The sequence below is a fragment of the Ornithodoros turicata genome, chromosome 1 (assembly GCF_037126465.1).
Source record: "Ornithodoros turicata isolate Travis chromosome 1, ASM3712646v1, whole genome shotgun sequence".
In the NCBI taxonomy this organism is placed as follows: Eukaryota; Metazoa; Arthropoda; class Arachnida; order Ixodida; family Argasidae; genus Ornithodoros; species Ornithodoros turicata.
The window spans coordinates 182,591,838-182,617,230 of record NC_088201.1 but is presented as its reverse complement, the minus strand read 5'-3'; the positions used below and the strand labels follow the sequence as shown (position 1 = coordinate 182,617,230).

General features: G+C 48.9%; 1 protein-coding gene across 3 annotated transcripts in view; it reads right to left on the bottom strand.

The window, feature by feature from the left end:
- Positions 1-10,499: 10,499 nt before the first annotated feature.
- The window catches only part of LOC135378861 (zinc finger protein 664-like), a 29,254-nt gene continuing 14,360 nt past the window's right edge, over positions 10,500-25,393 (bottom strand). Inside the window, exons 1-2 of one of the 3 annotated variants that reach the window (XM_064612007.1) lie at positions 13,400-14,891; positions 10,500-12,166 (exon numbers count right to left, since the gene is read on the bottom strand). In XM_064612007.1, coding sequence (XP_064468077.1) covers positions 10,842-12,166; positions 13,400-13,547 — 1,473 coding nt within the window. In that variant the 5' untranslated portion in view covers positions 13,548-14,891 and the 3' untranslated portion in view covers positions 10,500-10,841. Of the gene's footprint in view, positions 12,167-13,399; positions 14,892-20,060; positions 20,096-25,393 lie in introns of those variants that run through there. The other 2 variants (XR_010418590.1, XR_010418591.1) reach the window with 2 other exon arrangements.

Here is a 25,393-nt window from a genome sequence, read left to right as displayed (position 1 = left end):
AGTTCGATCCGGAACTGAAGAAAACTGGGGAAAATGGGGGGGGGGGGGGGGGTAAGGCTGGCATTACAGCAAGCTTTGAGGAGATATGGCCTACTCGACTAAATGAACAATATTGTGTTCGTAACAGACAGGGGCTCGAATATAATCGCAGCAACGTGCCGTGTACAGGGTGTCCCAGAAAACGTGTCATTGAATTATAATAAAAAAACTACGCCACCTAGAATCATGCGGTCAACAGCATTTGTTCTTATTAGGCTTTTGCCACCTCCTAATGTGAATGTCATTTACTCCAAGTTTAATCATGTAAATATTTGCGAACTGAACTCGGAAATTTCCCTAGTAACGGTCACTTTTTTACCCCACCAATATGTAGAGCTTGCCAAATTCACTCAAATTCATGATAATTCACAGTGATATTCACGAGCTTCCCCATCGGAAAAAATAGCCGAGTATCATGCTTTTCGGAGCACCGCACCATAGCGCGCGATGACTTTTTGAGCGCAATCGCTCTCAGTGTGACGAAAGGAGGTTCCGAAACCAGCCCACAGAGTGATAGTAGAAAAAGTAACAGTTCCTAAAATTGGGAGAGGGAAAGCATTATCCCAGCGAAAGTCGGACATGATAAGCCGTGCCTGTTTTATCTCTTTCTGCGATGTCGGGGAGGGCTGGGTTTCTAACCTCCTTTCGTCGGACTGACAAAGATTGCGCTGAAAAATTCATCGTGCGCTATTCTGTGCGACCTCCGTACAGCACGATGTTCGGCTATTTTTTCCGATGGGATAGCTCCTGAATATCCCTGTCAATTATCATTGATTTGACTAAATTAGACACGCTCTTCACATTGGTGGGGTAAAAAAGTGACCTTTACTGGGCAAATTTCCGACTTAAGCTCGCAAAAATTTACATAATTAAACTTACGTTACACGACATTCGCATGAGGAGGTGGCAAAAACCCAGTAAGAACAAATGCCATTGACCGCATAACTCTAGGTGGTGTAGTTTTTTTTATTATAATTAAATGACACGTTTTCTGGGACACCCTGTATACGGGCAACGTGCCGTTTGAACTGTTCCGCGCACAGTTTGAATACTATCCTTGACCACGCTTTGCGAGCTGTCTCCGTCGAGGACACTGATAGCCCATTTTCTTTTTCCGTGCTGCTTACGGCCTGCAGGTCGCTGGTGACATTTTTCAAACGGTCCGCGTTGCAAAGTCGGTTAGAGCAGTCGCTCAAGGGTGATGTTGAAACACGGTGGAACAGCAAACTGGAAATGTTTGTCTCAATCTTGCGTCAGTGGGAAAAAAATAGAAGACATTTTGAGAGAGAGAGGAAATGTTCCGCCTCGATGCAATAAGCAAAGCTTTCCTCGAGCTATTGGTTACATTTCTCACACCGTTCAAGAACGCTAGCGACGAGCTGGAGTCGTCGTCAACACCTACGCTGCACATGGTGACCGTGTGGAAAAGACGGCTTTTTCAGGACTGCCAGGAAACAGCCCACGACTCAGATTTTTTGAGGCTGCTAAAGGAAAAGTCGAGGGACCTCATCGAAGATAAGCTTGAGGTACATATGCTCCACAAAGTTGCTACGTTCCTGCACCCTAAATTGAAGGGTCTGAGAGTCTTGCAGACGGAGGCAGAGAGGCACAGTGTCTATGAAGAAGTTAGAAGGATGATTGCGGAGCGCCCTGCGGAAAGAAGCTCAATGGAGCTTAGTCACAGCGCAGCAGAACCAGGGAGTGAAAAGGCGAAGAAGAGACCGAAGTTATCGAATACGCGCACACTGCTATCGGACTTCGAGGACTCAGATCAGGACGAAACAAAGGAAATGGATGAGGTCGCTAGATACATTTCTATGAAAGTCAAGGAGCCACCTGATGACTTCCTGTGCCGGTGGAAGCAACATCAAGCCGCTTTTCCAGAACTATGAAACATAGCCTGTTTTGTACATTGTGTTCCAGCTTCGAGCGCGCCCTCGTGCCCGTGTGAACCTAAGTCAGTCTTCTGTGGACGACCTTTTGTTTTTATACAGCAACGTTGACATGTAGATGTCTGCAATCAACAGCGTGCAGTAAAGTGTCCCTTTATCTCGCTTCAATAGTTTGCGTGTTTGTTTGAAACGGTCGTTTGAAAAAGTCCCGATAGTCGTGAGTCGGGTTCATTCCCAATGCTGCGGGGTGGGTGGGGGGGGGGGGGGGTCTGCGCGGGTGGCACTTGGTTAAAGAAACGCGGGTTGCGGGCGGGTGCGGGTCTTGCACCTGCGGGCTGCGGCCGGGTTCGGATAAGAAAATTCCTACCCGCGCAAGATTGTGGCAGCCCGTGGAAGACGATGAAGAGGTGCCTCTGCTGCCACGCGCTGGCACGACATTTTTATCGGCACCGTCCTAGCGTGAGACCACGTACATCTGTCCGCTGGGACATACAACTATCGCCGGTCAGGACTCATGTAGAGGAAGACCACCGTCCTCTACATTTGGTGACCCGAACGACGACCGCCATGTTCGGCGTAATTCGGCTTCCTGCCATCCCAAATTTCACGACGACGGCTATTATCGGGCAGCAAGATCCGCTCACCTGCACAAGACAGCAGACGATGGCGCTATAGGGCCTGCCTATCGTGAGTCACCGAGCACGTCTCTCCAACGGGGCTCCTAATAGGAGGCTACGCTCGCTTCTTCTGACGCGGCACTCTTCGGTTTCAACGCCCCGTACCGGTCGCGGTACGCCGTGATCCCGCACTCTTCTCCAGGCCTCCACGTGCTTCGGGATGGCACCTCCGGGCATCACCAGCGACCGTTCAATGAGCAACATGCTCCACTACCGGTATTGGTAAGTCGCTGTTCTTACGCCCTGATGCCGCACATGCGTCAGCTCGGCAACGCTTTCCGGAAGACGCTCGCGGAAATGTCTCACGCTGCCCCCATCGTCCTGCTTCCACTTGACACGACGCAAGCTGATCACTGGCGCAGCAGCACGACGCACAGCGCACTACATCGACCGTCCGCAACAGCGTTCTACAACGAATGTCCACGCCCGCTATCCTGCCGCGAACTCGAGCCGTATGCCAAGTTTTCCCACGCCACATGCCGTCGTCATTCCTCCCATCTTATTATCGACGCGAACGTCAACCACTCAACCGCAAGCGCAGCTCCGCGTCTGAGGGGGGAGGGGGAGTGATGTGGCGGCAGGTGGAGGACGATAGAGGTGCCTCTGCTGCCACGCGCTACGGCGCTGGCGCGACAGTTCTATCGGCGCCGTCCTATAGCGTGAGGCCACGCATATCTGCCCGCTCAGGACTCATGTAGAGGAAGACCATCGTCCTCTACAAGATCTATATTATCTGCAATTGAGCTCACTGTAGAGAGATATAGGTGCTACTGGGGGTTCTAAGAAGCTACGCGGTTCAAATATATACATCAATGAGGATTGTACCGGGCGTTGACTGTTACGGGGCATCTTACATCCTAACTACCAGTTCCTACCAGTTAAATGGTTAATACTGTACAGCGCAGTCGTTCTGCAATGAACATGGTAAGGGATAGACTTCCTTTTCTGTCGGGAATCCTGACCAATATGACGCTTTGACTGGTTGGATCTCTTGACTCGCCCGTCAAGTGACCGGTTGAATATCCTGACTCGATGGATCTCTTGACCGAGTTGGATTTCTTGACTCGTTGGATCTCTGACCGGAAGCGCTTGCGGGATAACCCAATTCCGAAGGGCTATTTTGGGAGTACGTACTTTGTAGAGCGGCTTTGAGCCTTGAGAGCTTTGTGGAGCGGCGATAAGAAAGAAGAATCACGTCGACACAGGAGGGAGAAGCAAGAGCGACCGTGGATGACTCGCACTGCTGGACATGTCCATGGCACGACAAAGCACACGTGGCAGGAAGAGGTCGATGATGGCGAAGTCGTTGAAGTCGTGGACGGGCGCTGGAGTCGTCTGGGGGTGCCACAACCGGCACGGGAGCGAGAGCTCGTATGGTCCCAGGAAGTGAGGCTGCGTTAGCCGTATTGACTGCCGAGACGCCGGCTGAAGCGTGCCGTGGAGTCGGCTGCCGCGACTGCCGAAACCGGCACGAGAGCACGTTGCTCAGGTGTCGCAGCCGGCAGCGGGTGCGCGTCGAGATGCAGGATGAATGAAATGAAGTAGTGGGTCGGTGTGCCGGAGGCCGTGGATAGCTCAGGTCGGTCCCTGGAAGCCGTGAAGCGATGATCAGTGAGCGGTCGGGTCGTTGCGGGTCGGTGGGTCGTCATGCCGGCAGGGGCGGCCGCAGCGGCAGAAGTGCCAGCTCCGGTAGTAACTGCAGCGGTATCGGTGCCGGAGCGGAGCAGGGGCATGACCGGCGATAACTACTGTGCAGGTGCAGGCATTCGACGTTCGGGTCACCAGTTATGTTAGGCCGAGAGTGAAGGAGACCGGAGGCGTAAGGTGGGACTAGGCTGTTTACTGGCGAACAGCTGGAAAGGAATGAGAATGACTGGGTGGCTGGTGCAGAAGAGCGTGGGCGTGGGCGTTGGCAACACGTGCCTGGTGATATCTTAATCGTCGGCTACGCACAGTGCCGCTACAATACTATTCTCTTTTCGGACACTGGAACAAACAAGACCGAAACCGGAACCAATGTCCTCGCTATTGGGCTTCGGCAGCGACTACTCGACACCGAGCATTGAGCAGACAAAGCGCCACCTGGATGCCTGGCACGAAGCGTCGAGAGAAAGTTGACGATATTGTAGTGTTTCTTTCTTCTTTTTTCAGAAACTTTTCCTGTCTCTACGCCTGTGAAGCTCTTAAGGGCAACCTCCATGGAGCGAATTTTTTGCAACGAAGTTCGCGCAGCAGACTGCCACGCGCGTTCCGCCGCCAGTTGTTCGCTGGCCTCAGCTCCATGGGACGAAAAACCAGCGGACGGCGTCAGAAAGTCATGCTGTGGTGTCACTGTTGCCAGAGCACAAGGTGAAAGCTTAGTGAAATCAGTTGCTCGAAAAAATGCATTTAATGTCACAAATTTTGTAACTATCCAACAACTGTCTGAAAAGATGCGCCCAGCAATGTACCGAAAGGCATATTCACTACTGCGAAAGGAAAGCATGTTTCTTGGCAGAAAATGCCTCACGTTCTAGCGAACGTTCTAGCAGTTGGCGAAACAGCGAGCAGACGACAGCATCCAGTTGCAAAAAGAGGACGATGACGATGATTCACGAGAGCAGACGACCACGTGCAGACGATCTGGCGTAGATTCGTAGCGGAAGAGCCTGTAGCGGCCGCAGGTCGGCGCCACCGGTAGATACGCGCCAAAAATAAACGTTGACGCGCGCTCACGGGCTCTAGTTCTTAGCGAGCCGAGTGCAGTCTGATTCTGTTGCCTCCTAAGCTGTCTGCCTGTCTACTTCTCTCCGCGACAAGCCCTTTGATTGGTTCATCTGCAGTTGACGCTTCCGGAATCGCAGACGCTGGGCGAAAATATCTGGCCTGGGCAGATCGGCAGTGGACGCTCACATTTTTGACGCCTCGCGCAGGGCGTCCGACGCTGAGCGAAGTTCGCAGCTTTTTCGCTGTACATCCGCTCCATGGAGGTTGCCCCTAAACACGAGCTCTGCCCTGATCCAAAAGGGATAAGGCGACCCTGATCGTGGCGTGTATACATATGACAACCGCCGAACGGCACACCAGTCTTTCTAGCCCACCATAGTCATGGTGACTACCGCACTTCAACGCTGGGAGGCACAGGGGGGGGGGGGGGATATATTTATTAGACGAAAAGGAAAAAAAAACGGGGGAAAGGTCAGCCAAACGGGACGTAGGCTTGCTATTCCGGAAATAAATAAATAAAATTGAGAAATAAGAAATAAATAAACAGAAATTAATTAAAGAAAGAAAGAAATAGGAAGGAATAAGAAATAAACCCCTCAAGCGGGTGTTTTTCGCAAAACGGCCATCTTGTCCTGATAATACGTAGTAGAAAACGTTATTTTGAGTTCATGTGACTTTGTTTGCGTGTCGTTTTAACGCTTCCCAGCACATTCCAGTCGGCATATAAAGCCGAGAGATGAACGTGTTTTGCCAGCGTAAACTGGGCACGGTGCTTCTTCCGCGTCATGCCAGCCCATTTCTCCTTATATTGTTTAGGTACATTACGGTTGTGTTCGTTTATTCAACTCGCGCGACCCAGTCGTGACGTGTGAGTGTCATAGTACGTCACCGACTCCAGCGACTCGCATCAAGATGAGAGTCGCTGGGAGTCGACTCACCTCTAGTGTTGATTCCTGGAATTTCCGAAAGGGAGTCTCTGACAGGGCGTCACGAGAGCATCTTCACCCAGCAAGAGTTTACTCTCTCTGCTCTCGAGTCTAATAAACGAACACAACCTACGTCAGCTCAGGTGCCTCTCAACTCAGGGCCGTTATCACATCTTTCGAAGTGGTCAACAGTACGTTCACGTCAACAGTCATGTTCAAAACTGCGCGTTACTGGGTGATTGTCGGTCAAGGTTATTTACCATGGTCGAAAGACGTCCAAAACGGCGGATAAACAGCAAACGCGTTGTTTACAAACGGTTTGGCCGCCGATCACGGGGGCGGCCATCTTTAAAGTCACGTGTGCGTTGACATTTTCTGTGGCTGTCCAGAACGCATTGCGTTCGCCCATGGCGCGCTTTCTTCTGTGGAGCAATACTTTGGAGCAGGGTGTCGAACCGAAACGTTTTTCGTTCCGGTTACGTCATAAACGATCCGGTACCGGTTCTGCTCCGGAGCAAAAAAAATAACGGTTCATACCGGTTTTTAACCGGTTCCGCTTCTGCTGGGAATATTCATCCCCACAACAAAAAAATCAATGTTACAAAATGTAAACCCGTTTATTCCGCATACATGGTATTTAATATTAATAGACAGCTGTGGAATTGGTAGCTCCTGGTTCCTGTAGGTTACTCTCTGTTCAAATGGGCTTTCTCCTTTCTTGAAGCGCATGCTACAAACGGACTTGTTTGTCGTGATGTCATACGTAAAGTACTTTCTTGCTGGGTTGCAGCGATCGCGTCCCATCCGAATGTCTGTTGCTATACTGTCTAGCCAGCAAGCACCACCGCACGAGTACGACGCAAATCGAGGAACACCTTCACTCACAAACGCGCTCGACTGCTCCGTTTTATTTTCTTCGTGTCCTGTCCACAAAAGAGTTGCCACTTCGCACGGGCTTGCCCTCGCGTATACGTAAATGTATTCAACTTAGCTGCTCTCAAACAAGGGACGCGCTGCGCGACATTACCGATAAAGAAGCCGTTATGCAGCCCTCTTGGGTCGCTGTTGAGTTGAGGAGAGTTTGGGGAGATCAAATTAAAACGAACACTACGGCACATTGCTGGAGAGTCACATGTACCTCTAAGTCTGTGTGCGTGCGCGAACGATAAACCATTACAAAGGGAGCCTAAGGGTCATTGTATACCGACATACATTCCACCGTAACCGTAACCCTCGTATAGACCGTTTACAGCAGCCAGTTGCTTCGGGTGCTAATAGATGGCGCCACAGTAGCCACGCCATCGCTTGCCTTCTGCGAGTGCCTTTGCCTATGTGAGTGCTTCCGACCTTTTTTGCCGCTGTGCTACAGTTCTGTGCAAAATCTGGAAAAGCAGAGGGAAGAATAGTTCCGTGATTGAGTGTAGAAACTGTGACAGGGATCTGATCGTGTGGGACGAAGCTGTGTTAAATTCACGAGCCGTCGCTATACAAAGACTGCCCACGTTCGAGGCCTTTTGCAATGCACGGGTTTCCACAAAGAGAGAAAAACAAGCTGATTCGACAACGGTAGGTATCGAATCTTCAGAGGAAGGATTTCAAACCGGGACTGTCAGCGAGGGTAAGTGATGCAGCCCTCAAAGTGGCGCAGAATTTGTGTGAGCCCCAAACTCTGCTGTAAGCGTTGGTTGCTGCTTGTGAGAATAAACTTCCCCCATAGTAGCAGGGGTCAGGTTCTTTGCAGTTGAACCGTTCTATGTACATGCCTTGTCAGTGCACGAAGCACTCATGAGCCCCTTTGTTTGTCGCCTCTATAACCTTGATGACCAGTGTACAAATATCACTGCGCCTGCTGCTCAAACCCGCTTTATATGTGCATGTTGCCGCCAAAGTGGGCCCGAAGCGAGTCTCTGTACTACACGTTCTGCTCACTGTTTGTGTCGACCTGATGTCGGCCTTTAAAATTCATACACCATCGTTCCAGTGGCACAGTACTACACCGACATGGCCGATGTCAAACAGCTTCGTTCCCTTTGCAAATTCTCTGTATTTCAGCGCAGGCCTTCCGTCTCCCTCTAGCTCGTTGATCATGTGGCTGTATACATCTGAAATCAACAATAAAAATATGCTACTTCATAACGACAACATAACAGCCCTTACATGCATATCTTTCTCAGGTAGTTGTAACAACAAAATTATAAAATACAAGCTTTCCTTTAATGGTTACAAGCTTTCATGTACCGCAACTCTTGCGATAAAAAGCAAGAAATCACGATCTTACGATATTACACTATGAACGTACCCACAACGTAACGTATGTGCAACAAAAGAAGAGAGAGAAAAAAAAACGCCGAAATATGTAGTAAGTCGAACATAGTGGGGCCGATTATGTGGGACGCACGAGGACAGAAATATCACTCTAAATCAAGCAAATGCACTCACCTGACCGTTGAAACTTCGGCCAAAGCCTCGTGAAATCCTTCCATGCGGAATTCATTGCAAAAAGTTTAAAATCGGGGAAAGCGTCTCTGGGTTGCACCGCCGTTTTACCAGGCCCCCACAGCTTCCCCTCTTCGCGGCTCTAAAACGTCATAAACACGTGGTATAACTCCGTCAGGCATCATAGCTGATACCCATTGGCCGAAGGACATTGCGCGCTCCGCTATTGGTTGGCAAAGTTTCAAAAGAGCATTCTTTCGTGGGCTGCCTGTCTGGCGGGCAGTTACGAGAAGAGAAGGGAGAGAAGTGGCAGCGGCGTCTCGCGTCTCGACGATGTCAGTTGACACCACGGTATGATGGCATTGTTCAAAGAGAAGTCCCAGATTTGTTCGTGTGTCAAAGTGACTCAGCGCGTGTTGTGATGTTTCCCGACACAAGTATCCTACGTACGAACAGTCTCTCGAGTTCAGAACTGGAATGCAGTGGTGAGCTCACGCCTGAGGAACACTTGTGAGCGCCGTCGCATTTTCAAATGCAGTCACAACGGAGACAGGATTCGGTGTCCGTGCGACAAGCATTGCCCGCGTCGTTGAAACCTTCGCACTGCAACCAACGAAAGGAGATGCCAACCGTGAAATCGCGTGCACTCGTGTGAGCGTCGCTCACTTCTGGGAGTAGAGTGTGTGTGTGTGTTTCGAGTTCGAACTTGGTCAACGAACGCAACGATTTGGACTCTGTAGGCACGGTGAATATTTGTGTCAGACTATTGAATCAGTACGATGTTTCAAATAAATGTGTATTTTGTCAAAAATTTGCCTAGTTGTTCTGGAATACGGAATAACAAGCGTCGGGCATGAAAACCAGTAAAAGTAAAAGCCGATGGTAGCCAGTACCGGGCCGAAAGGCGAGCCAAACTGAGAGACTCCCGATTGGCCGAAAGGTAGGCATCATAGTTCATTTTCATTGGTTGCATGTCCAGTGTTGCCTGAATTATCTCAAACTATGGGCTCTATGGGGAGCTGTGGGAGCCTGGTATTACGTGCGCCGTGTCAACAGGCAGTCGAAAGAGAAGGCAAGCAGTGGCGCGCAAGGTCACGTGCACTAAGATGGCGGCGCCCAGATAACTCTGCTGCAAACGGTCTATAGTATCCATGACATGACTTCAGAGCACACGATGTCTGTTTCATTCGCCTATCCGTAGTTCAAACCGGCGAAGTTTTTTCTTGGACCGAAAACCGTTAAATATATTTTTCGGTTTCCCTCTTGAGAGGAAAAAACGTATACGGTTTCGATTCCGTTCCGGTTCGCACCAAAATAGCGTTTTTTTTTTTTTTTTCGGTTTTCGGTTCGCTCCGACCCCATGCTTTGGAGCCCCCTCCCCTGTGCTGGGAGGAGGTATGACCTCCGTATAAGTGTTTTGTTCTCCCCCCAGTATCCTCGCTCCCAGCTTTTCTTCTAGCCCCTCTGCTGCTGGTTTCTATGTAAACGATTACTTGACGCTATCGAGTAACCTTCGCGAACAGTCTTGAGACGTCGGCCAAGACAACCCGAGAGTGGCTCATTTGTCATGCGCCCATTAATTAAATAAAAATATCGACTTCTATCAGCTTTACTTTGGACGATTCCAATTCATGTGCCTTGGCCATCGGGATCTTCAGTGAGAATTTCTGCTCAGAAAAAGAAAACAGAAACGATAAACTTGCGTCGACACTTTGATTTTTTTAAAAATAGTAATTAATTCGTTCCGTTTTATATACTTCGTGCGCGCTGTATGTCGCTCCGCTATCCCGCTTTGAGACTCCGCAACGCTGTCTCTGGATGTTAACGAAACAGAAATCCCGTAATTTTATTGATGGTGAAGAATGATGACAAAGTACTTGAGAGAAAAGCGTACGGCACATTTTCGCGACTTCTCTTCCTCCGAACATCGTGCGTGACGTTTCAAGTGCGGGTGGCTTGCTGAAGGTCGTGGAACGGAATTTGTACTTGCAAGTCTTCTCGTCCTCGTGCACCCGCGCGTGACATTCATTGTCTGCGTGAACCGCGCTGGACACAGCTTGCGGCGGTGCGGCTCCTACGCGCCGTGTGAGTTTCAGCCTTGAGCTGACGGGCGTACGGGAACACAGCACCGCACGTCCGGCACTGGTACGGCTTCCCTACGGCGATCAGCAGAGCGCTTCGGACGTCACGCTTGACCTCTCTTCCCCATGTATCCGTACGTGACGCTTCAGGTGCGAGTGCTGGGCGAAAGTCGCGAGGCAGATCTCGCACTTGTGCGGCTTCTCGCCCGTGTGCACCTGCATGTGGCGCTTGAGGTTGGTGGATTGGCTGAACTGCGCGGGGCACAGCCGGCACCTGTGCGGCTTCTGGCCCGTGTGCGTCTCCATGTGGGCCTTGAGCTGGCGGGTGTACGAGAAGGTGGCGTCGCACGTCTCGCACTTGTACGGCTTCTCGCCCGTGTGCGTCCTCTGGTGGTCGGCCAGCCGCAAGCAACGAACGAACGCCGCAGGACAGAAGGCGCACTTGAACGGCTTCTCTCCCGTGTGCTTCGCCATGTGCCTCTTGAGGTCCACGCTCTGCGAGTACGAGGCCGGGCAGATCTCGCACTTGTAGGGCTTCTCGCCGGTGTGCGTCCGCATGTGAGACTTAAGGTGGGCCGAGATAACGAATTCCGCGGGGCACAGCTGGCACTTGAAGGGCTTCTCACCCGTGTGCGTTCGCATATGGCACGTGAGTTGCGAGTGCCCGTAGAACGCAGCGGGGCACATCGTGCACTTGTGCGGCTTCTCCCCCGCGTGCCCCAACATGTGGACACTCAACTGTGCGGCGAAGGCAAAGGACGCGGTGCAGTGCTTGCACTCGTGAGGCTTGTTGGTCGTTTGTAGTCGTACACGATTCGTGGTCTGAGCGAGTCCCGCGTCCCTAACTTGCCCGTTGCCGCACACCTCGCCGGCGTGGACGGCAATGTGATTCTCCAGCAAGGACTGCGTGTCGAACTCGCCGGAGCATATCGGGCACTTGCGCTGCCTCGCTTGTGTGTGCTGCCTCATGTGATACACGAAGGCCGTAAGCTGAGAAAATGATGCAGAGCAGGTATCACAAACCAGCGGTCTCCTGACATGCGCCTCGAGGTGGCTCCTCAAATGGGCTTCTTCGATGAACGTCCCCGGACATAGGTTGCACTTGAAAGACAGCTCGCTTGAAGCATCGAGAAAATCTGTTTCATGGTTGCTCTCTTGCGGCGACGAGTCTGTGCCGTTTCCTCCGTTGTTCTCCTCCGTGCACAAAGGGCTTGTAGCACTAGCACCTTGGTCGTGGCTACCTGAGTTCGATTCGCTACTCACACTCGACGGGACACCTGGTGGAAAGCAACGACCTTCGAGAACGGTTACAGCCTGCGCGCTCGACGAGGCCTGTCTTATTGTCAGGGATGTTTGGGAGTCCTCGGGCTCTTCTTTGACGCAAATATCTGGTGTAGTTATTATTTCCCCTGCAATGAACAAAGAAAAACAAACCGTTAAAGGGCAAGAAATGTTTTGTGTACGTGTTACAAGATGCGGTACATGCGCAAAAGAACGACAACAAGAAACACAAACCAGTTCGAATCAGACAATGTACACTTCAGTACGTGCAACCTCTCCCCTGACGAAATAACAGAGCAAAGTATTCGACCAGATATTTACAACAAAACCAACAACGGCGACAAAGAACGTAGACCAGTACTAATGAGACTATATATGTACAGTTCAGGGACACGCAAACTCTTTGCCACTATTTTATCCAGTCCCCTTAAACACCACCAAATATTTGGTAACACCCCCTTAACTTTTTCCTGTGTGCTATACCGGTATAATGGACCTTTTTCACATACGCGTCTCATCCTAGCGGCTCTCCAACGAACCATGCTATGCGCGCGTCAATACAAATCCACGTGGACAGCACAAAGGACCAAAACCGGTCCGGAGTGGGGCCGACAAAGTCGAGCCATTCGTCCGGTCTCCCCACTGGTCCTCACTTCTGTCGCCCCCATAGTGCGCCATCTAGTGAAGACGGAGATAATCCTCTCGGATCATACGCATGCGCAAATGCCATTGTGAAAAAGATCCATTGAACTGCACCCCCAGTTTTTTGTAATTCCCTCCCCCCTAGGTTGTGGTTCTGGATAAACGAGGGCTTTCCGCCAGCGAACGATAACAGTAATGCGGGTGGTCATTTCGTGGCAACACGGCCTAGCGCTCGAAAACTGCCAGGTCGGCGCCCGCGCTGGATCGCGTTGCCACCCGAACGAGAGTGCAAGGAATCACGCGGTTATAGTCGCTTGGATCCCGCCAGGGGCGTCGCGGTCGCTCGTCTCCGGGTTCCGTCGTCTGCCAACTCATGTGAACTTCGACGTACGGGCCAATGAGGGCCCTCGCTACTCTCGCAATCAGGATGTGACGACAACGGATATAGTTGGGCAATCTGCTGCCCGGTCGCTTCAGGGCAAGGCGGGTAAAGTGCTAGCTGACAAATTCCTGGCGCCCGGACAGTCCCACGTGACCATGCGATCTCTGCCAAGCTGGCAAGAACAGTCGGGATCTGGCAAAAGAAAAAAAGTTACCACGTCATGACCACCCGAAATCGACATCAGACATCCTCCCAAGTGTGTGCGATGAAACAACAACAGGAAGGTACAGTATGTACAGCGAAGAAATACAGACAGCAAAACACACGGCAAATTTACAACAAAACAGCTCTTGAGGTACAGTATGTGCAGTTCGGGAGAAACGCCTGCCAAGGTGACGCGTCCGCGAAGGACATGAACAGAAGGAATGTGGACACAACATCGTCTCGAAGGCAGACTGTTCCGACGCAAATAAAATCCGCTGCATAGGGCGTTGGCGAGGTTGACGCACAACCGTCGCAGCTACGAAGTAACAGCTTGCAGCCTGGAACACATGAGAAAGAGAACGATGAAGCGCATAAAGTTATCATAAGGCTCAAATGCATGTCATACGTTCACACTAGAAAGCTGTGCCTTTGCTCATTTTCCCACTGCAATATCTCTCGTTTTGGAAGCTTTCATTGTCAGCGCTGCTGTTGTTGTTTTCTGTTGTTTTTTTTTAAGGCGTACCGTCCCACCGTAAGACACTCGGACCGTGACGTCGGAGATGGCACCGCATCCTCTACGATCTTTTACAGATCCTTTCCTTTTCTTCTATTTCCCTCTCTCCCAGTTTTCTTCTTCCCTCGCCGCGTATGCTGCTCGTGGAATACGCGAGAAAACGTACCATATTTTCGTTATCCGCGTTGTGGTAATTTGGAACGGGTAGAAATTAGGATTACAGGTACTGGAATAGATGAGCCGCGCTTACATTAATACAACACCAAGCGTCTCGAATGTCGACTCGGAGTTGGAATGAAGGCGATGCAGCACCATTTACGTGGACGCGCGTCGAGTTGATGTCCAAGATCGCGCCACGCCGAGTAATATTGGAACGTTACAGCCGCGCTTCCGCAAATACTGCCGTTTCCGGCGTTCCGTCAAGCTTCGGCAAGTTCCGCCACCTTTGGAAACGAACGTGAAAACGTAACTTCCACCCCACGCTGCATTTTCACGCGTACTTCCTAATGAACCCAGTTGTAGAGCTGCATGCCATGCTGTGCTGTGAGCGCAGATATACCCCTTGTCAGACGGGCGCACTTACGACCTTCACGATTACGGCCTTAAGTGCATACGGTCATTAAGTCCTTGTCAGACGATCTTCTGGGTCATCCTTGGAGAGGAATCCGGGCTGGGGACTGTACCATCTGGCTGTGGCCCTGACTAAAGAGATGAGGAAAATCCGCCGGATTAGATCTACGTCAGATAACCCCCATGATGACCTATTAAGTATCGAGGTCACGAGAAAGTGTTGTACAGACTTCGGATCCGAGCACCCGGTGAACGTCGAACGGGGTTCCTCCACTGAAATATGTGATGCGGATCCGAGCTGCTGCGCCGTCATAGAACTCAGCTGGGCTATGCTTGCGAGCAGCTCCAGCGACGTGGAAGTTCCGGACTGAGAGTCCGTTGCGGAGCTGGAATGTGTAGGAACAGCTTCGGTTGGCTCGTCCTTCGTCGACGCCATGTACGGGTTCTCAGGGTTGTCAGGAATAGCTGGCACTTCTGTACGACTGCGCGTAGCGTAGCCATGTTGAGGTTCCATACTGGAACACCGGGACCGGACCGGGAACACCGGACCTGGAGGCTCCACGCTCCATACTGGAACACCAACACAACAATTTAATTAGTTAAAGCGCCTCACTTCTCGAGGCATTGGCAACGAGGGAACGCCTCCACGTTGCGCGCCAGTGGTTGGCGAATGGACGAATTGAGAAAATCCCCGTGCTCTTTGCGCATCATGGGCGCTTGCTGAGCGGGGGAACGAAGAATAATCCTTCACGTTTATCGCTTTCGCTCACCTTGACACGTTGTGGACCAGTAGGGAAGAAATCCGAACAGTTTTGAGGCCACCCGTTTCTTTCGTATTAGCACGGTCCTTTGATACTCTCTCTCCACGAAACTCCGCCACGTCACGAAACTCCGCCGGAAAGTTAGCCTAGGGACCGGACCTGCCGCGCGGCCGCGCGCGCATAAGCAGCAGGTGGTGACGGTCGCGTCTGGCGCATCGTAGCCGTATGTTCGCGCGTGGGCTGAGCTGGCCGTTTTGGGTGGTTTTGAGCACAACAAACCAAATGTTGTTCAACGTTTTCGAAATTTTGTTTTATTTTAGATGTGCACGGGTGTGCAGCGATATATAGCTCTCTGAGCAGTATAATCGGCTGCGGATGGAGGAGAACCTTCAGCGAGAAATGGCTTTCACATACCGACGTCCAAATGGGACTGATCGCAAATTTGGAGCGGCACTTTGTCACTTAAAAACGCTGTGTTTAGGCAGTTATGTCATCGACATGCTTTACTGTAAGTGTTTCGATCGCGTTTGATGTCTGAAAAAATGATGACTCCACCTGCGCTACAGCAATGAACCCAAGTTTATTGCAGATTTACTATTTTAGGTAGCAGAACTCCACAATACTGCTATTGCAACGTGTTTCCCACACCATGGAGGCTTTAATTAACTACATTTTATGATTCGCGAAACAACAGTGATCACAATCAGCGGCACTGGCAATGAGGACTTCATATCACAGAACATCAATGGCCGTGAGTGAGTGGGCTTTACATAATCAATTATGATAATCGGCAAAAACAATGTCCCAGGGCAACTCATGAAATGACCAAATGCCTTACAGCCTTGGATGGCCAGACTTATTTGCACTGTTCACCGACAGTGGTGAACCTTTCCTGCCACCGGCAACAGGGCGTGATCTGGGTGTAGCCAGGTTAAGCTTCTTGTTTTTCTTTTCTTTTTTTTTTTTGCGGGCGAAGAAGCGCAGCCGACATCTAAAAAAAAATTAAGCTCTTCAGTTGTTTTCTGGATTTAGTGCGCACTGCATCCAACGCTAGGACCCGGACTTTTATGCACACATGTGAATCAGTCCGACAGGAATTGTTGCAAGTTTTACTGCAGGCTAGAAGGGATAAATTAATGAATGCGTGTTATTATGGCCTCTTGTGGGCTGCATTGCAGTCATATGTTACAACAGAGAAGTTTCAAAGGGCTTCTATGAATATTAACGCACATTCTACTCTGATGCGCCTAGCTGTCTGTCTTGAACGCAGAGTTCTCCTGTTCGAACGTCAATGAGAGGCGCCGAGCTTCTACCACCACTACTCATTCGTTCTCTTTTCGAGGACGGTTTCGCTGCTGGCAGCCTCGTCGTTGCGCGATTTTTAGGCTTTGGGGTTCTGTAGTATTGCGGACACCCGTCAAAAATTCGTGGCACGGCCTCAGGACGCAGCTTTGACCTGTCGCGAGGCATGGTGACCTTCTCTTTGCTTGCGGTGTCATTCAGGGCTTCGCGCGTCACGAGGAATTCGTCCGCTCTGACAATGTCGGATGTGTCAAAGTGCTTCTCGCACACACGTGTCCACTTTGACTCAAAGCTGAAACGCGAGTCCTCTTTCTGGGGTATCGAACGCTTCCACTTGTCTCGCTTGATGGCATCAGTCGACAACGCGAAAAACGATACCTTTTCACCAGAATTATCATATCCCGAGCGACACGCTGGGATACAACACGCCTGCGGCATGCATACATTAGCCGAAATCTATTCACAGTCTGAGGATGCACGTGGATTTCAGGAAGAAGCGTCTACACTGGTCAAAACGCAGGCAAAAGAAGAGGCATTTACCCGTATCAGCTGGCGTTTTCTCCCCAAGTAGCGACGCGCGCAAACCTGACCTACTGTTCTCCGGCGGAGTTTCGTGACCAGAGAGAGTATCAATGGACCGTGGTATTAGTAAACTTCCACAGTTCAAAGCGACGCTAAGCACTCTGGGATTTTCTGAACTCGTCTATTCTTCCCACTCGGGGGTCCCGAGCACCTTGCCAATATACCCAGAGAAGACAGGCCAGACTCGCACAAGCATAGGATCAAAGGATCAAAGAGGGCTAACATAATGCTCGCTGTGTAATAGAGAAGCGTGTACGATTGTCACAAGCCACAACCCACGCACAAGCCACAACCACACGCATTGTCCACCATAGCGTCTTGAGGATGTCAAGGAGAGCTGAAGGCTGTCAACCTTGATGAGCTGCTTACAAGAGAAAGGAATATTTCACCCGTGCACTATAGATGGCATCTTCCGCTAAAATGCGCCAGAGCCATTTATAGGGAGAGTTTGGTCATTCTCTGATCTTTTGCCGCCTCATGGGTGGAGCCTATTTCGACGTCAGAGTCGTCGTTGCGCCGCCCAGAAAGCCTGAATCCATCCCTAATTCGCTTATCAGCCATCTAGTCCGCGCCATATTCATGTTGTCCGCCAGATGGTCGGCAGCTCCGTGGGCTCCAGAGCCGTTTATAGGCCTGTACGGCTGGCCAGAGGGCGCGAGTGCGCATTGCTTTCAGAGACGCCTGTGGCAGTTTTGTGCAACTCTGCTAAGTACACGGTGTGCTGTTTGGCATAGCCACACAGTACTTCGTACGGCTGGGATATGCTTCGGCTCTCTTACTCGTTCTCTGAAGTGCGCGGGATTGACGTTTTTTTCTAGTTTTTTTTCTCTAGTGAACATGTGGATAGTGAATGGCGAACTTGCGAGTAGAGCACCTGAGAAGTAGTTTTTGGGGGTGGGGTGGGGTGAGAATTTTGTTAGGAGTAGCAGAACAAATCGGGAGAAGAGTTCAATTTCTCCTTGTTTTTTTTTTTTTTTTCTTACAGACAAACAAACAAACAAAACGTTTTTTTTTCTCCAGTAAATGTCAAGAAAGGGACGCTACTCGTCAAGCAATACGCAACATAGGAAAGGTTTTGTAATGTGAATGTGCAGGATGCAGCGGGATTAGCGGCATGATAGCAGTCTTGCCCCGCGGGTGGTTTTATAGGCTTAGCGCCCTATGAGGCAATAGGAAATGTTAAAAGAGCCGCGGTTTTTCCTTTTTTCGAATTATCCACGGCAAATTAAACAAAAGCAAGGCTATGAGATGAAATTCTAGAGCATTATTCATCCTCTGATATGCGATTTGGCTCTGAGTGTTCCGCATAATTCATTTTATCAGCACTACAAACCCGGGAGTTTATCTTGGCGGACCGTGTATATGTCACAAGTCAGTATGTTCTCAATGTTTTATTTCACGTCTCTCGGCACCCCACTTCCATGGAAGTTTAGCAGGCCTTGGTAACATTTGCAGAGCAGTAGGACATTTAACATAGCTACGATTTTATGATCGGTGCCTGGAGGTTGACAAGGGCCCCACACACTTTCATTACTTTACCCATGTGGGGAATTAGGGCAAGCGGTACGCCGTTGTTCAAGACATTATACAGTTTCAACCTCTGAATTACACGCTCTACATGGATTCTTACTTGTGCTATGACAAGTGTAGAGTTCATGTCCTCTACAGAAAGCTGACCTCCCCCAGTGTTGAATGGTGGCATCAGGAGAACAGCTCCCTGTTCCCCCATTATAGTTTTTATCGCGGGGAAACCCTTGTCGCTCATTACCAGGCAGAACATGTGTGAGAAAACCAGACTGCCTTGTTATGAGGGAATCTGAGTGCCGTCCCCCATAGGGCTCAGAAACAAACGCAATCATGCCATTGGGAATGATACCCACAAGCCACTTAAGAGTGTATCCCCCCTTATAGTGAGAATAAAGGTACTAATGTTGTTCCTACGAACGCTTGTGGCACGAACGGTAGTGATTAAGCGAAAAACTTGAACCAACACGTGCGACTGTAGCCGAAGCGAATACGAGTGTACTTAGCAGAGTTGCGAGACTGGCCCACCAGGGGAGAAAAGCAGCGCTGCCGTCGCCCCCCGAAACTCCAGCCGAACATGCCTATAGAGAGAGTTTGGCCATTGGGAGGAGCCTAACTTAAAGCACGTCATGCGACGTCACGGCTGAACGACCCCCTCGTCGTGCTCTATTGTTATCCAGTCGTCAACCGGTCGCAGACGCCACATTGATGCTGATCGTTGTTTACAATCCAAGGAGAGAAGACACGTGCGTACTTCTTGCTTCGAAAGCCTTTCGTCCTTGAACTCTTTCTGTTAGGCAACAAAGCCCCCCTTATCACTTGCGCCAGTGGGTGATAAGCCGGTTATTCCTGTAGATTACATTCAACACGGCCACAAAGGTGTCGACCAGCTGGCGGACAGCATCAATATGGCGCGGACTAGATGGCTGATAAGCGGATTCCGCTCGGATTCAGGCTTTTTGGGCGGCGCAACGACGACTCTGACGTCAAAATAAGCTCCTCCCATGAGCCGGCCAAAGATCAAAGAATGGCCAAACTCTCCCTATAAATGGCTCTGGTGGGCTCTGGTGGTCGCGCTGAATGTAGTCTACAGGAATAACCGGCTTATCACCCACTGGCGCAAGTGATAAGGGGGGCTTTGTTGCCAAACAGAAAGAGTTCAAGGACGAAAGGCTTTCCAAGCATGAAGTACGCACGTGTCTTCTCACCTTGGAATGTAAACAACGATCAGCATCAATATGGCGTCGGCGACCGGTTGACGACTGGATAACAATAGAGCACCACGAGGGAGGTCGTTCAGCCGTGATGTCGCATGACGCGCTTTATGTTAGGCTCCTCCTAATGGCCAAACTCTCTTTATAAACGGCCCTGAAATGCGCCTGAAGTGCGCGTGGCTACCGTTGCGCGGAAACAAGATGGCGCATACTCACTTTTGGAACTCAGAGTCGATACTGTGAAGCAAAGCTTATTTAGTGACTCTACCCAGTCTGGGATGCCAAGTGCATCCTTCACTAGTCCCATCCAGCCATCCTCGGGCACGGCCGGTTCCTTCCTCTTCTTCTTCGTCGGATCCCCGCTGGGAACTGTCTCATTAAAAATCTCATCTCATGTACATCAAATCTCATTCAGTGATCTCGAAAATTCTCATTTCCAATAGATGATTTGGGACAAATATTACATTGAAAATGGTGCAATACTCGCTCAGTATTAATGAGAAATCACGGTAAACGTTAATCCGATGTAATGAGAAGTGGTGGCTTAAAACACATTGAATGTCCTCCTCATATCTCATTGAACCAATGAGCCAGAGCAGCATATTTCTCATTGGAGTGGTTCTCAATTTCCCAGTAGATTTTTTTTTTGTGTGTATAGTCACATTAGATGTGCAGAGCTTTTTATTTTTTATTATTTTTTATTTTATTTCAAAAACACAAGGCATTGCAGCCAAAGGAATACTGTGGTACAGGGTCAATAGCGCATGCTATTGGAAACAGCTATGGCCAGATGAACAATCTCTGGAAGAAAGCATGTAACTGCAAGATTACTATAATTACCTAACACTGATTAATTAACATTTTAGTTATGGGATGTCGCATAAAAGCAAGATAACAAGAAAGGAATACTGTAAACGTACTTTTATTCGCGATGTATTAATTTTCGCGAATTTCGCGACCGGTAAAAAATCTCGAAAAATTGTACTCGCGAACAGAGCTTGATGTTTATCCCGCTAAAGGAAACAGCCTTGGAATTGCGAAATTAAATACGCGCGAATAATTTCGCAAATGACTGAACGCGCGATTCGCGAAAATTAATACAACGCGAATAAAAATACGTTTACAGTATATTCCTCGTTGAAAGACATTCCATGTTTAAAAAAACCTTAAAAGTGCACCTGTGGCTGAAATATTGATCCCTGAATTTCGCTATGGCAATGAGCCGAAACAAGCAATACGCACTTTGCGAGCGCAGAAATGATGTGACCTTCGCCTTATCTGGGTCGCAGAGCGCTCTATCTAGTCAATAGATTAGCACCCACACCGATCAGCTCCATTGCCCCAAAGCACGTGTCCCTCTTACATGGATTGCATGTCGCTCTTTCCGCGCTAGAGAAGAGCTAAGGTTATGTTTCGGCTCCCTATTTAGCGATTCTAGGCTCACCTGTATCCGCTCCTTGCAGTAGAGTTTCTCCAGCAGCTGGAGCGCCCTCTACCAGCCACGTGTTAACATTTGAGTAGTAACTTCGGGCGGGTCTCCTGCTTTCCTTCGGTTTGACTTGTCTCGCTAAATGGTGTCCACTCAAGCGAAGCTTATTACAATCGCTCAGTACAGCGCAAATTTATTTAGTGGCTCTAGGTTAGACAAAGTTACACTGCACGTTTGTAATTTTTTGTAATGAAACATGTATAAGACGCGACGAGCTTACTATGCATGACTCTAGCAGGCAAATCTCGCCGAAATGAAAAAGGAGTCGAATACTCCCACTTTCTTCCGTGGGTTTGACATTTTTACGGTTGCTGGTTTTTACGGGTTTCTTTTTCTTCTGATGCTTTTTTTTTATTGCGGTGGGTTTTACTTCGTCACGTTTCTCTTTTGATACATTCCTTGTGGAATTCGAGGGAGAGGTGAAATTGCGGTACTACACGATCATCCTGATAGGAAAGGCTCGTAATAGATAATAGTGAGTTTTAGCATACCGTACGCTGTCGCTTTTGCGTATACGTAAGGAATAGCCTCTTGGTTCTGCGCAATGCGCTGCTTGTGTCTTGCGCGTGCGAACCACCAACGCTTTCCCTTACGTGCGCAAAGGCGACAGCGTACGTTATACCACGGTTATACTGAAACACACTATTAAGTGTGCAGCAAATTACGCTGAAATCCACCCCTCATTACATGGCTTTCTAAACGGCAACAACGCAAAACGGCGTCAGTGCATGTGTCTGTGTCTGACTTTTTAGCTCCCCGGCAGTAGGGTTTTAACGCTTTTAATCATGAACCTAAAGAGACCTTACGTAATTATTAAGCTAAATGTGACGTCATGTCTACTGTTCAATGAAAGAATGTCTAAAAATTGCTGTGTAGTTCTGCATTTTCGAAATTTCATTTTCATTTCGAACGTTTCTGCAGAATATACTATTAAAGTTGTGCAATGCGCTCTCATAAGCATAATTTCGTTGATACCAGAGAGCCACCAGGCCAAGGAAACGCCAGCTCAGTATCCGCGGCAATTTTAATTGAAATTCATTGTCACCTGTACCGTTTGTGAATAGTTTATGCAAACTCAGGGACCAACGTAGCCGTGACCTACCTCTCCGCGTGTTTTAACTCTACATATCTAACAAAAACCATATACCATAACCGTTCAACCGCAACATAACAATTGGGCAAATAGACAACTTCTGAGACTACATGCGTGCGGAAATAGAATTCCGCAAAAGTCAGGGATTTTGGCATGAGTCCAAGCCAGCACACGTTACGACAATACCCCGGGAAATCTTCAGCTGTTCAGCCGAATGATGTGCATTCACAGATCCTTGACCCTTTGACAGCGCTACTCCATAAAAAAAAAAAAAGTGTCCAGGCAGTTCACGGGTCAGAAACCGTGTCATAACAACAGCCAACAACTTTAGCTACAGTATTTCTGAGGCCAAGTAGAGCAGGAACAGCCGCGACGCAGTCAAATCGCGTAGTCAAAGCAAGCGAGGATACGCACCCTTCACTACCCAACATTTTGCACAGCGCAGGTAGGGGACATACGACGCTGGCTCCACCTGCCTAGTGCAAGGAGCGGATAGCGAAATTCAGCGACGGATGTTTCAACGCACGTGCGCGTTTAAGTGTCTTTTAAAAATGAAATTGTTTTCGAAGTTGACTACCCGTTCTGTTATTTCGCTTTTGCGCGAAATCCCTTAATTAAAGAGGTAACGAATTTTACGTAATTAGTGATCACGTAGTTGCATGATTTTCTTCCTTTCTTTTCTTCTGTTTTCTTCGAGCGAATGTCCGCTTGGCCATATAACTCAACTGGAAAAACGCCATCTATTTTGCTCTACTAATTGTTTCATAAAAATTTTGTAATAAATAAAATGAACACGCTGTACGTGGGCAAGAAATAAACAATCAGCATCATCAACAGAGGAATAATGACTCCACCAAGCTATTTGTCGAAACCATCAAGGGACTTCAGTATCGCTTTGGGAAGGCCTCAGAATGGAAAGGTTGGTTACTTTTCTACGTTTTTTCATGTACATATGTAGGGTACACTTGTTGAAAACTTGCATCAGATCACGTTGAAGCAACTGATTCAAGAGAAACTGTTGCACAATGAAGCAACAAAAACTGAAATATGCTAGATAATTATCAAGTGACAATGAGCAATGGTATTTATGGTAAGAATGTGAGGCAGTCTGGCTGCAAACGAAGACACTGTCTATGCAAACTCGTTTCACAGCAAGAAAGGAAGGTGCATGAAGAAGGTAGCTAAAACAATGAAAACAGACCTCTGATTCAATCATTAATTTCTGATCCACACGACCTCATAAGAGATGATAACAGATATGCCATGTCCATGTCTAGTTTAGCGGCGCCACTCGATTTGAGCCTTGAATTTCACATACCTGAATAAATTATCCAAGGTGCATCGTAATCCCTAATAAATAAGCGGCGGTCGGTTTCAGAAATTCTTCCAGAGAGCATTCCTCAACGGAAACTTTCGGCGTCGGAGCCCACGACCATGTACATACGCCCATTGTTTACAAATGTGTGCCTTCGCACTCCTTTCTATTGTCTCCCTCTCCTGTACCCCCTTGCCCTTTTCCAGGGAATTCGTTTGGCTACCGGCTAGGGAAGGAACATATGATTACAGCTACCACGTTCCTTGGTGCGCATTTCTCGAGTTAGCTGCGAACCGTGTTACTTTTCAGGGCGTTCATGGTGGCGCTGCAGGTGACACGTGTTTCGCGTTGCAAAGGACATGGAGTGGTCGCTCCACTGCTCTACATATCCAAGGGGCAGACTTTCTAAACATCTCGTGACCGAAGTCCAGAGAACAAGGGATTATTTCCAAGGCGATAACGCGGTTGTGGTGATATAATTTTTTTTTTAATTTCTGCAGAAGGAATCAAAAGAGTAATCACTGCCTCTCACACAACTTGGTTACCAGAAAGGCGCTACCTGCCCTCACCTCCCCACGAAGGAAGAAATAAAAATAAAAGAAGAAGACAAAGGTCTAACGTTCTGAAATAATGACAAAATACTGCCGGCAGTCTACGAACGGATACACTTTACGTTTCCAGTTCAAACTTGTTTTGTGCAATGTTGTAATAACATTAGACAAATGAAAAAGCGTAGAGATGCTTTCATTCAAAGATGGGTAGCAGGCTTTCGTAAAAGATTATTCGTATCTGGGCCTTTATCGAATCATATCACCACAACCGCGTTATCGCCTTGGAAATAATCCCTTGTTCTCTAGACTTCGGTCACGAGATGCTTAGAAAGTCTGCCCCTTGGATATGTAGAGCAGTGGAGCGACCACTCCATGTCCTTTGCAACGCGAAACACGTGTCACCTGCAGCGCCATCATGAACACCCTGAAAGGTAACACGGTTCGCAGCTAACTCGAGAAATGCGCACCAAGGAACGTGGTAGCTGTAATCATATGTTCCTTCCCTAGCCGGTAGCCAAACGAATTCCCTGGAAAGGGCAAGGGGGTACAGGAGAGGGAGACAACAGAAAGGAGTGCGAAGGCACACATTTGTAAACAATGGGCGTATGTACATGGTCGTGGGCTCCGACGCCGAAAGTTTCCGTTGGGGAATGCTCTCTGGAAGAATTTCTGAAACCGACCGCCGCTTATTTATTATGGATTACGATGCACCTTGGACAATTTATTCAGGTATGTAAATTTCAAGGCTCAAATCGAGTGGCGCCGCTAAACTAGACATGGACCCAGACGTTTCGAAGTTCAAAACAGGATTGATGCCGATGGCGATCGGTTGCATATGACGATGAGAGCATTATGGCTATAGTTTCGGTTTGACTGACAGAATGGAACAGCTGAAGTCTCGCAGGGTGAAGCCAAGCGCTATCGTATTGCAGAATCACTTTTTGCAACCTACTCAGGTGCGTGGAGTTGTATGCATAACTTTGCGCACGTTTGGGTCTTTATTTCTTTACTTATTTCGTGGTTTTATCTATTTTATAATTTTATTTAGTGTATTTTTGTTATGTTATTTATTTATTTTATTATATTTGAGCGTAAATTATTTGTACACGCTGTGCAATTAATTTCGACAGTTTTTTTCTCTCGATTTATATAAGCCCAGGTTTTCTTCACAGCCAGGAATCTCACACTATCCCGCGTACTCGCTGTAACATC